Genomic DNA, 13,354 nt, shown 5'->3' with positions numbered 1-13,354 from the left:
TCTATCCCATCGTCGCCATAAGACCTATCTGTGTCCGAGTGACGGAAAGCAACTAGCCAAAAAAAGGAAAACAAGATGAGCTTCACTGGAATAACGTTTCCTAAACCCAAACTGCCTTCTATCAAACCATTTAGTCATTTCCCAAACGTGTGTAATATAATCAGAAAGAATGCTTTCGCAAGGCTTACAATCTGCACATGTCAAGATGACTGGCCTGTAATTTTCCGATGTTTGTCACCCTTTCCGATGTACGCTGGGGCTACCGTTGCAACTCTCCATTCATTTGGTATAGCTCCTTCATGCAAACAGTAAACAAATGAGTATTTCAGTTATGGCGCTCTATCCCAACCCATATTCTTTAACATATCCCCAAAAATCTTATCAACCCCAGCTGCCTTTCTTTCTTCAACTTTTGTATTTGTTTATAAATGTCTTTATTATCATAGGTAAATTTCTGTATTTCGCCATTATTAGTCACCTCCTCTATCAGGATATTATCTTCATATCAAAGTACTTTAACATATTGCTGACTAAATACTTTCGCTTTCATGTAAGTCCTCGCATATACACTCCCGTTGTTCATTAATGATCCCAGGATTGTCCTTCCTGGAACCTGCTTCTGCCAAAGTATCTATAGGTGTCCTTCCATTGCTCCCTAAAATTCAAGTGGTTCCCAATAATGTTTGGCATCATGTTATCCTTAGATATTTTTTTCTCTGAATTCAATTTCCTAGCATCCTCTATCAGGACATCATCTTTATATCAAACTACCTTTACATATTGCTGACTGAATACTTCTGCCTTCTGTAAGACCTCGTATATACACTCCCGTTGTTCATTAATTATCCTAGGAATGTCCTTCCTTTAACCTGTTTCTGCCAAAGTATCTATACATGCCCTTCCATTGCTCCCTAAAATGCATGTGGCTCCCAATAATGTTTGCCATCATGCTATCCTTAGCTGATTTTTACGCTGAGTTCCATTTCCTAATGAACTACTTCAATCTCTCCTTACTCCCGCAATGATTCCTAACGCAATTTCTTTCTAATGTGCACTTCCTTCTTAATGTCTTTATTTCCCTGTTATAATATAATGGGTCCTTACATTTCCTAATCACTTTTAAAGGCTCAGATCTGTTTTTACATTCCTCAACAATTACTTTAAACCCATCCCATAGGCTGTTTACATTTTTATTTACCATTTTCCATTAATCACAATCCATTTTTAAAAACTTCCCCATTCCCTTCTAATCAGCTATATGGTACTGCCTAATAGTCCTTCCTTTACAACATTCCTTTCAAACACATTTATTTTTACTTTGACAAAGACAGCGGCTTTGACAACATGAAAGTGGCTGAGGTTTGAGCGATGCTAGTAATGGCATTCTTTATGCAGCCATTCCCTGTTATGAATGTGAAAATGTTGCCCATAGGGTCGGTTGATACGGGCATTTCAGTGGGCTGGGCGAACTGAGATGTAATAGCAACTTCTGGCTAGTGCGCCCCTTCAGTGACGCCTGGGCCACCTAACGGCTGATGGCTAACCTGTCGAGGTCCAAACCAGCCTCCGGGCTGGGCGCTCAACATACATATACCTACACTACTACTACTAACGTAACGATGCAGCTCATTAATGAATCTCGGTATCACCAATGTGCTGCTATCATATGTCACGTTCTCAGGTCCAATTGTGGTATTCCTGAGAATGGTGCAAGGGAACTTGGTACCCCAAACGAAGGCTTCAATGGCGTCTACAGTCCCACCACCCCATGTAAAACCTTGCAAACACACTTTCATGAAGTGAAACTGAGTTGTATTGTACTATATTGTGACGGAACGAGTGACTGCGCGGTTTGGGTAACATAGTTATCAGCTTGCATTCGGGAGATGGTGACTTAGAAGACAGTTTTCCTTCGTTTCCCATTGTTTTTGTTAGTGGTTTAACGTTCCACAAAAACTTCGAACGTTTTTGGCAACGCAAGGAAGGGAAAGTATTAGGATTGGGAAGGAAACTGCCATGGCCTTAATTAAGGTACAGCCCCACCAGTTGCCAGATGTGAAAATAGAAACCACGGAAAAAACATCTTCCGGGCTGCAGACAGTGGGATTCGAACCCACCAACTCCCGAATGCAATCGACCCTAACCGCTCAGCCAGCTCGCTCGGTGGTCTGTGGCAACACATACAGATATTTAATTTGGATAGTTATTGTCCTACCGAGGTGACTCAGTACTCGTTGAGCGTCAGAATACGGTGTAGTTGTTGTAGAACTCCACCTAGTGAATCGTCTCGCAGATACACTTGTGTGCAGGTGTCTAAGTCTGAATACGAATGCTCAACTAAACCATGTATTGTGGCTGGTTGCCATAGTTTGTCTACGAAGTCGGAAGCGTCTTCAGGTCGGTCGTTTGTCTTGTCATACAATATTGTTCCTGTGTAATGTAAACTTGTGAGATTAAATATACAATATCACTGACTGTCTGCAAGATCTTTTAGCTTCCTGTAAGTTGGGTCTGAGTTCGCCAGTCAAATGCAAACATCAAGCATAAACATTTCGAAGTCCGCCTCTTTGGTGTACGAGTTAGTGTGATTAGCTGCCAACCCCCCGGAAGCCCGGATGCGATTCAAGGCTCTGCCACGAAATTTGAAAACTGGAACGGGGTCCACTCAGCCTCGGGATGTCAACTGAGCAGAGTAGGGATCGATTCCAACCTCAGCCAGCCTCGAAGTGGTTTTCCGTGGTTTCCCACTTTTCCTCCAGGCAAGTGCCGGGATGGTACCTAACTTAAGGCCACGGCCGCTTCCTTCCCTCTTCCTTGCCCTCCCTTCCAATCTTCCCATCCCACCACAAGGCCCCTGTTCAGCATAGCAGATGAGGCCATCTGGGTGAGTTGCTGGTCCTTCTCCCCAGTTGTATCCGCTAGACCCAAAGTTTCACGCTCCAGGACACTGCCCTTGAGGCGGTAGAGGTGCAATCCCTCGCTGAGTCCGAGTGAAAAACCAACCTTGTTGGGTAAACGGATTAAGAAATTGGTGGACTAATACTTTGATTTTAGTCCAAGGGCATATATATTGCTCTAAACTCTAGGAAAAGGAGCAAACTCCATGGTTCTACAGATTTCAAGGTGAAGCGTGACGATTACTCTGGGCCGTTCTTCTTGCCTTCCTAGACCGGGGCCACTATTAGATAGCTCCTCAATTGCTCTTACACAGGCTGAATGGCCCTTTAACTAGCCCTCAGAACCCGGTAAAAGTTCCTGATCTGGCCGGAAATCGAACACCGAGTCTCCAGAAAGGAGGCAGGCTCACGATCGCTAGACCACAGGGTCGACATATCCTACATTTTAAGCCTACATACGTACTGATAGTTGCACTACTATACTGTAGATATAGCAAGTACACAGATAAAGTTGAAGACATAAGTAAGTTACTGGAGCATGATGATCAGGACCTTAGGGCCTGAAATGGATTTAAAACGACTAAAAGAAAATACTATGCCGGCGTCGTGGTGAAGGGGTAGCGTGCTTGCCTTATACCCGGAGGCCCCGGGTTCGATTCCCGGCCAGGTCAGGGATTTTTACCTGGATCTGAGGGTTCGAGGCCCACTCAGCCTACTGATAACAAATGAGGAGTTATCTGACGGTGAGATAGCGGTCCCGGTCTAGAAAGCCAAGAATAACGGCCGATAGGATTCGTCGCACTGACAAAACTACACCCCATAATCTGCAGGCCTTGAGGCTGAGCAACGGCATCTTGGTAGGCCATTGCTCTTCGGGATTGTTGAACCATGGGGTTTGGGTTTGTTATCTTGGAAAAGAAAATATTCTAAACGAAAATATTCTAAACGTTAACTTCCGTATTTTTTTTTTCTGTTTAAAGTCTGTTTTCAGAAACTCTTGTTTAAATTTAATCTGCAAAAATAAGCACATCCTTTCCAGTTCCAGTAATTTCTTCCATGGCTCCTCCTTAAAGTACCCCTGTGGGTGGGGACGGTAGAACACCCTGTCGTAAGAGGCGATTAAAAGAGGCCCCACAGAATCTTAATTTGGGAGCGTGATTGGCGACCACGGGGCCTTTAGCTGAGTTCTGGTATTGCTTATACTTACTTGTGCCAGGCTCGTCACTTTCATCCTTCCTATCAGACTTCGCTTGGTCAACTCTTGTTATTTTTCAATCCTGACGCTAATTTCACGAGGCATAGGGAGTAGGGAGTCTTCCATTTTCACGCCCTTCGTGGCCCTTGTCTCTTTGACCGATATCTTCATTTTTCGAAGTGTCGGATTCCTTTCATTTTTCCCAGGTTATTAATATTAATGGAGATCGGTTGCCCAGTAGTACTTCCTCTTAAAACAATAATTACCACAAACACCACCTCCTTTAAGTGTAAAGAAGTACCGCTGCGTGCAATAACTGCCTATTTAAAATACCTCTCGTCTTATCGATCAAACCAAATTAGAAATAAACTGGTGACAAATTTGTGCATCATAGATTTATTTTATTCTCTGTACAAAACATCATCAAAAATAAATACATAAATAGATTCATAAATATTTTTAGTAAACAATTTTAGAACAGAATCTTTGAAAGTGATATAATTATATCCTCAAAAATATTAATGATTCAAAAATGAATCATTATTATGAAGGTCTACCTAAGTATTTGACAAGGTTGTACTCAGTCTCATTTCCCCTTCATCAAGTGAAGGGAAAATCATAAACCTGACTTAAACGGTGAACTATATACATTCTTGATACAAGGAAGATTAATGACATTTGTATCGTTCTTTGGTATTAATATGATCAAGTGCATCACAAGGTTAACTCTAACAAAGTAAATTGTAATAATTTAAGAAGTGTAATATGATATAAATATCATTACCAGCGCATTGTTCGCGATGAACAATGATTGTATCAGCGTAAATGTTGGAGAGCAGAGGGAACCGTGAACAATTGGAGCCGAAAATAACAAGCTGTATACTTATTTACGAAGTATTTTGCATGTTGAACCCTGACTAAACTTAGAGAGATGTCATATGAACAAAATAGTAGTTGATAAATTTCACTGACATCATTGCAAATAAAGTTTGCTGCATTGCGCTCCTTAAAACAGTTTATAATAAGGAATGAAAATATGCAGTAAAATTTGGCGGTGAAACGTTTCTGAAGCAATATTCTATTTCATTTTAAAATCAAATTGGATCCTCAACATGTTTATGAAAATAGAATCATTCCAAAATCGTTGTAGTTTTTCTGGTCATTCCATGGGAACATTCGGTTTGTTATACCTATAATTATAAAACAATGTCCATTTCAAGAAGCAAACCTTTACCCTAGATACATTTCTCATTACGAAATTTTATAAAGCAATTGATATAGCAATTGAGGCTTTCACGGCCGGCGCTAAATTTTATCCTACCTCGCATATCCCATAAATGGAAAGAATGTGAAATGTATAATTGTGTCCTGAAAATGGTTTTAAATATACACGATATTTCCTCAATATTTTTATGATAGGTCATAATTATGGCAGGTAGCCTATATTCCTTATTTGTTCAAGAATATTCAGAAAATGGCGTTACAGTTTATTGTTGCCAAATATGATATGAAACAAATCGGCGCGAAGATAGGAAATTTTCAATTCCATGAATCTGCTATCTCATAAACGCCCATGTTTTATATTTTGTTAGGAATAATCATGGAGTAAATTGCAAAAGAATTAAGCTCGATTACAGAGCGAGCATCTTAAGAATGACGCATGCTACGGATAATTCAGTAACATGTTTAAATTACTGTGTACGGTTGATTTTTAATTTCTTGTGAGATGGTGTGTTATGCACAACTTTTATTCGAAATATGTGTTGCCTAGTGAAATATTATTTCATACCCTAAATTCTTACTTCACCCGAAACGTCTGGGTCCAACATTGTTATAGATACTGATCTTAAGTTACTATTCATAGCCATCAGTCACACTCATATTGATCTTTCGAAACAGTAAGACTTATGAGAGTCTGTTTATTATAACATTATACTCTTTTTTTAACCGAAACTACTAAATCAAACAAGTTCATTCAATCTCTCAGTTATTTAGAAAAATATCTATGAGTGAGAAATGTGAATGAGTATTTACTTTCGATAGAAGGCCAAGTTATCGTCGATGGAACGGTTCTCCTCTGATCTTCCTTGACATTTCACTGCTGTGTTTGGGGCTGTTGGGTCTGCTGAGGGTTGTAGTAAGAGTTGTAAGCCATCTGGTGAGCGTCCCAGACTCGAGAATATGGTCCACCTCCATTACCATTGGCCCCATTACCAGAGTCCCAGCCAGGCTCGTAGGAGGAGGCGGGTGGCGACGAGGGTGCAGGGGCTCCGTAAGGAGTAGGCTCAGCTGGCACGGGCATGGGCATGGCCATTGGCATACCCATACCTAGTTTCTTGAAAAGATTCACGAGAAGGAAGCCGACCACGAAGAGGATGGCGACCTTGCTCATTACCAGAGCCTTTACGGCCTTCAAGTAGGCGAGGGTGGCCACCAGGGGAGTCAGAGCCTTCATCTTCAGCTTGATCAGCATCAGCAGAGGCATCAGCATCTTCTTCTTCATCATGTCACGGGCTGAAACATTAAGTAGGGTATTAATGATATTGGTTTGACTGACACCAGGGCGCTTTTCGCCTATTACGGAATATTCTTCTTGCCGCTTCATGTCTTTAAACAAAATAATTCATGAATTTAGATTTTCTGCGTGAAGTACATCAACGTGGAACATCGCTAACCTGGACATATTTTTCAATAGTCATGGTAACAAGTGAAATGGTGATAATGGTCGTTGGCCGATGACCTTAGATGTTAAGCCCCTTTAAACAACAGGCATCATCATCATCATCATCGCGATAATGGTCGTTGTTACTGTGATTGTTTTTATAAGGTACAAAACCACGTGATCATAAGTCCATATTGATCCCGAAGATCTTGCATAGGCTATATATAACTCCTACAGTTTACACAATTATGAGAATTCATGTCCGTGCATAGAGAGAAATCATCTTAATATTATTTTTATTTCTAGCTATACGAAATATATTTAGAATAGTATATCTTGCAGTATTGTAGTCTGAAGTGCAAACTTTGATTTTATTATATTTTTATTTTGCCCTCATCTATTACATCAATGTGCATGTCCGTTAAAGATTTTGGAACTGTACTATGCGTGAATTTAGTCTATCTCTAGTTATGCATAGTGTCTTTCCCCTTCATGGTTGGATACGAATTATTTGTTAAGATTGTTTTGAGAACATCGTGGGATCTATCACACGTACCGAGCTCGATAGCTACAGTCACTTAAGTGCGGCCGGTATCCAGTATTCGGGATATAGTGGTTTCGAACCCCACTGTCGGCAACCCTGAAGATGGTTTCCTGTGGTTTCCCATTTTTACACCAGGCAAACGCTGGGGCTGTTCATTGATTAAGGCCACGGACGCTTACTTCCCACTCCTAGGCCTTTCCTGCCCCAACGTCTCCATAAGACCTATCTGTGTCGGTGCGACGTAAAGCAACTTGTTAAAAAAACCTTCCTAACTTTATTTTTATTTTTCTCCAAACAATGTGTTATGTTACATTGCATTGCGTTATTTGTTATCTGCTGTATTACCGCCTATTAATTGAGAGTGGATTATGTACACTAAACAGCGCGCCATAACCCAATGTATGTAATCCTGAAATAAAACAATCAATCGATCAATAAATTTCCTCGACTGCCACTTATCTCCGCTAGATAACGATGGATTCACAAGCTAGTAATTCATAATTATTAATTATTTTAGGTATTGAGGATTTTGTGCCGACCCGTGGTGTAGGGGTAGCGTGCCTGCCTCTCACCCGGAGGCGCCGGGTTCGATTCCCGGCCAGGTCAGGGATTTTTACCTGGACCTGAGGTCTGGTTCGAGGTCCACTCAGCCTACGTGATTAGAATTGAGGAGCTATCTGACGGTGAGATAGCGACCCCGGTCTCGAAGGCCAAGAATAACGGCCGAGAGGATTCGTCGTGCTGACCACACGACACCTCGCAATCTGCAGGCGTTCGGGCTGAGCAGCGGTAGCTTGGTAGGCCAAGGCCCTTTAAGGGCTGTAGTGCCATGGGGTTTGGTTTACTCAAGAATAGGATAATTTGTAAAGAAGTAGCCAACATGACATATAAAGCAATCTCATAGCTGGAAATCGTCATTATCTTCTTACTCTATGGAACATCTAGTCACATTCGCAGCAGAAGGTTCTGAAGTACCGGTGCTTGAGCTTGCTGGTTGATCATACAGCTGTGCTTTAGTCATCCTTCTGAGCGAATATTTTAATAGTTATTTGAAGTTGTACGGTCCTTTCTGGAAAAAAATACGATCTTTTTGGGATTGTTGTACGATCCTGACCACCTCAGGGGTTGGCAACGCTGTTTGACATAAATGTGTCTTATGACTGGGGGTCATCCTAGGGGATGGTTGCCTAGTTGTATTTTCTCTTAAAACAATAATCAGCACCACCAACACTTAGGGGTCATCCGAAAATTTGTGTAACGTGACAGGACAAAATATTATATAAGTAATAATAATAACAACGTAAACGTTTCCACCTTTTCAGTACTAAAATATATTCACAAAATTATAAATTACACGGTACTAGTTTTGTGAATATATTTTAGTATTGAAAAGGTGGAAACGTTTACGTTGTTATTATTATTACTTATATATTATTCTCAGTTCAATACGGTTCAAAAACATGAAATTCATAACCATTAAGGACAAAATATGTGACGGAAGTGTAACCATAGCAACTGTGTAGGCAGTGATGAAAGATGTGAATGGATGGTCAGGCAGTGTTACCTAGCAACCGTGCAGGCTATTTCTTATGGCTGGTTGCCATCTGAAATTAGCAGCTCTTGATGGATGGCCATGACCGGGAGACATATTTATGATCGTTTGATTTTCACAAAAAGAAATTTGGTTTCCTTTTTAGTTATCTAATCTAAACGATTGAATCAAACAAGAGCATTCAATTTCTCATCTTTAAAAAATATCTATGAGTAAGACACGTGATGAGTATTTATTTTATATTGTATATCAATAACAAATCTGTATCTATCTGTCTAACCATTTTTTATTTATCTACCACCCTCCGTCCTCCAAAGAATCGTACAGTAAAAATCAAAGAGTTCTTCACATATCTAATCAAAGATCAATTGATTGTTAACAAACACGTAGCCACTGTTTATGGACATAATGCCGGGCTGGGTAGCTTAGGTTCGATCCTGGTTCAGTCCGGTGGTATTTGAAGGTACTCAGATACGTCAGCCTCGTGTCCGTAGATTTACTTTAAAAAATTCATGTGGGACAAAATTCCGGACGTAAACCCAATAATATTAAAAACATAATGTTCTTGATATGATCCTGTGGATATAAATAGGTTCATTTTAGACCGGACCAAGAAGGAAGTGACCGTAGCCCTGAGAAAGGTATCGTCTATGCATTGAGCTAAAACTGTGACTGTATAACACGAGGGAGAAAAAAATGTTGCTGTAAATTTACATGCAGGAGACAGTAGGTTCTCACCCTGCTATCGGAAGCCCTGAAGATGAATTCCCGTGGATTCCCATTTTCATACCAGATAAATGTCCGGCTCCAAGGCTAAATGGTTAGCGTGCTGGCCCTTGGTTCAGAGGGTCCCGGGTGCGAATCTCGGCAGGGTCAGGGATTTTAACCTTGATTGATTAATTCCGATGGCTCGGGGTCTGGGTGTGTGTGCCGTCATCATCATTAGAATTCATCATATGCCGGGCGTCATCCTCATATGTGCGCAAGTCGCCTATTAGACGTCAACTCGAAAGACCTGAACCAAGCCTCTTCGGAGGCCACATGCCGTTAAAAACAGACAAATGTCGACGATGTCAAAAACCTAAGTTAGTGAGACTTTAAATGCGTAGTAAGCATTATTATTATTATTATTATTATTATTATTATTATTATTATTATTATTATTATTATTATTATTATTCGTACCAATAATTACTTTTATGGTTTTTGAAATGAGGAGGGGCCGGAAATTTGCCCCGTAGAAATCATTCTACGTGCCTGTAAATCTATGGACAAGAGGCTGACGTATTTTGAGCACCCTCACATAGCATCGGACTGAGCTGCGATCAAATCCACCCAGAAGGCCAGCGCTCTATCGTCTGAGCTACTCAGCCTGGCATTATTATTATTATTATTATTATTATTATTATTATTATTATTATTATTATTATTATAACTCTCATTCTCAGATTAAGCAGTCCCCTTTCTTTAAATTCGTGACCATTCGAAGCTGATAAGAATCAATGAATCAATCAATCAATCTATTTGATAATAAATACATTATTTTATTAGAATCTTAAAATGGTCCCACTCCTCAGCTGAATGGTGAGCATTGAGGCCTTCGGTTCAAAGGGTCCCGGGTTCGATTCCCGAACGGTTCTGGGACTTTAATCGCATTTGATTAATTCTTCCCGTTTGGGGACTTAGCGTTTGTCCCAACACTCTCCTCTTCATATTGAGATAACACACCACATTACCAACCACCACAGAAACATGCAATCGTGATTACATCCCTCCATACACGGTTGGCGTCGGGAAGGGCATCTGGCTGTAAAACAGGGCCAAAATCCACATGTGCTACACAGTTCGCACCCGCAAACCCACAGGAGTGGGAAAAGTTGTTGAAGATTATACCGTAATCTTAAAATGACAATACTTGATACTGACAACCAATCTGTCTATATTATTATTATTATTATTATTATTATTATTATTATTATTATTGTATTGATTTTTAATAGAAATATAATCAGCTACCCTAGAACAAGGGGTACGTACGGTAACAGCATCAAAGTACTATTAATGTACTTAGTGCTCTCCCAGTTTTCACACTACTTATCTTAGGATAAAATAAGCTTATATATTTTAATTTAGAAATTCCTCTGTTGTACAGCTATCCCCGACGAGGAATACTTTATTTTTCTTTGCATATACCCTATAAAAGGTGATTTACTATTGGCAATGAAATAATATGTAAAACATCTAAACAAATATATTTTAAAAACAAAATAGCAGGAATATATGTATACATCTTTGCGTTACTAGCGAAATAAATATAACTTTTTACCATCCGCAATCAAAGGGCGAAGTTTGTTTCTACGAACTTCAAGTTTCATTTTAGTTATTATTAATATTTTGGCGCGAACATTGCCTTGCCAGGACCTTTTTTCTATAGTTATGTTAATGACTTAAATCTTAGAAGTTTTGGAATGAACGATTATTATTATTATTATTATTATTATTATTATTATTATTATTATTATTATTATTATTATTATTATTATTATTATTATTATTGGAGATGAAAATCCTCATCCTGCTTCCAGTCGTTAGACCGGGTCAGGAATTGAATGAATGAATGAATGAATGAATGAATGAATGAATGAATGAATGAATGAATGAAGCCCCATCTAGCGGCGAGGAGGGGAATTATGCCGGCTGTCGAAGCCTGTAGCAGTCCTCTGGGGCAATGATTAATGACTGACAGATGATATGAAATGTTATTGTGGAGTGTTGCTGGAATGAAAGATGACATGGAAAACCGGAGTACCCGGAGGAAAACCTGTCCGACCTCCGCTTTGTCCAGCACACATCTCATATTGGAGTGACCGGGATTTGAAACACGGAACCCAACGGTGGTAGGCCGGTGCACTACCACCTGAGCCACGGAGGCTCTTATTATCACTATTATTATTATTATTATTATTATTATTATTATTATTATTATTATTATTATTATTATTATTATTGTTATCATTATTATTACATTTTAAATTGTAATTCATCTTTATCTAGTTCGATAAATAATGCTTCAAGAAGTATATTACCCTGCAAAAGTACAGATGTGTAACTTAGAAATGTCTACATGTTAGAATGTACAGTACTTTCCCATACCTGCTGTGTTACGTAAAAATGTATGAGGATTAATGTATAAAATATATTTACCCAATCTTTTAAAAGCTTTTCGTTAGCTCACCTTCGGAGTATGCTCTGCTTTCATCCTTAACTTCGGGGAACTCGACGGTGAAGTCACTGAGGCCTCTGGATGGTCTGAAGGTCAATACAGCATTCTGGAAGAAGAAGTCCGGCAGCTGAACTTTGAACTCATGTGTGTTGAGATAGCGCATAACTCTGGAGTAGATCATGGCATCCAAATGTTCGACGTCACTTTTTTCTTCTTCTAAGGACCTTCCACGAGCGTTGCCTTCCATCACTGAATCTAAGTACGTTAAGACTTTCATTCTCAAACACGACATTGAAGATTGACTTTTGTCTTCACCGGGGAAACAGTCATCCACAACAGCTGCCACCAATTCTTCACCATTGCTGATTCTTCTCGAGTTCACTATTTCGTTTTCGGCGACATTGTTCTCTTGAGCAGTAGCACTGTAGACTACAGCTAGGAGACAGACGAGTAGGAGCACTCTTGCCATGGTGTGTGTGGTGCTTGAGGGCTGAGACAGTTGTGAATGGACACGCCTTCGGGCACACGTCTTTTATTGTGTTAGCACTGATCAAGGCCATTAGGTCATGAGTAGGCATTGTTATTCTAAGCTCAGACGATGAGCGACGCATGCCTTCACACGTGTATACCGATAAGGACGTCGTCTTCTTCTCCTTCAAAGCTTTTGGCTCGGGAATGAGAGCAAATTGGCACTTATTACATACTCTACTACTATGAAGAACGGGGTCGCTAAACGCGCTTCCAAAAGATTCATTTAAATTCTCATTTCCTCACATAAAACACATTCGATGAAGAAGAGGTTAACTTTCTCAAAACCTCATTTGTTATGACTAGCGCACGACGGCGCGAGATGTTTCTGGAATATAAATCAAGGATCAAGTGGTTTGTACACTAAACAACTGATGTCACAAATCAATGAAAGCCAATCAGACTGAAGAATTAGTGAACTTGACCGACGCTTTTTTACCTAGAAAAGTAGACTTGATCTCCTTCCCACAGAGAAACTTTCACTGGTATGAAGCCTCTTTAGGACAATAGGATAAGGGGAATGACGCCGGTAGCTGCGGGTTGCTGCAAATATGGGAAGAAAGAAGATTTCTTAACTATTGATATTTTTTATTACAGAAATTAAAAATGCAAATGATTTGGTAATTAGCAACATGTAGGGCCTACTTATAGTTTATGAGTATTAAGGTAGTATTTGTTGTATTGATGATTTCTCTACTTTGATTAACCATATGGGGCTTACGGTGGGGAAGCTGCCTCGCTCAGATTAATGAA

General features: G+C 39.9%; 1 protein-coding gene across 1 annotated transcript; it reads right to left on the bottom strand.

Moving 5' to 3' along the window:
- Positions 1–4,503: 4,503 nt before the first annotated feature.
- On the bottom strand, positions 4,504–12,550 carry Osi20 (DUF1676 domain-containing protein Osi20). The gene is made up of 2 exons (XM_067150910.2): positions 12,086–12,550; positions 4,504–6,606 (listed from the first exon to the last, which is right to left on the bottom strand). Exons 1-2 carry the CDS (start codon positions 12,540–12,542, stop codon positions 6,188–6,190), a joined length of 876 nt encoding a protein of 291 aa, XP_067007011.1. The 5' UTR covers positions 12,543–12,550; the 3' UTR covers positions 4,504–6,187.
- Between the last annotated feature and the right edge of the window lie 804 nt (positions 12,551–13,354).

The sequence above is a fragment of the Anabrus simplex genome, chromosome 7 (assembly GCF_040414725.1).
Source record: "Anabrus simplex isolate iqAnaSimp1 chromosome 7, ASM4041472v1, whole genome shotgun sequence".
In the NCBI taxonomy this organism is placed as follows: domain Eukaryota; kingdom Metazoa; phylum Arthropoda; class Insecta; order Orthoptera; family Tettigoniidae; genus Anabrus; species Anabrus simplex.
This window is presented reverse-complemented; position numbering and strand designations above follow the sequence as displayed.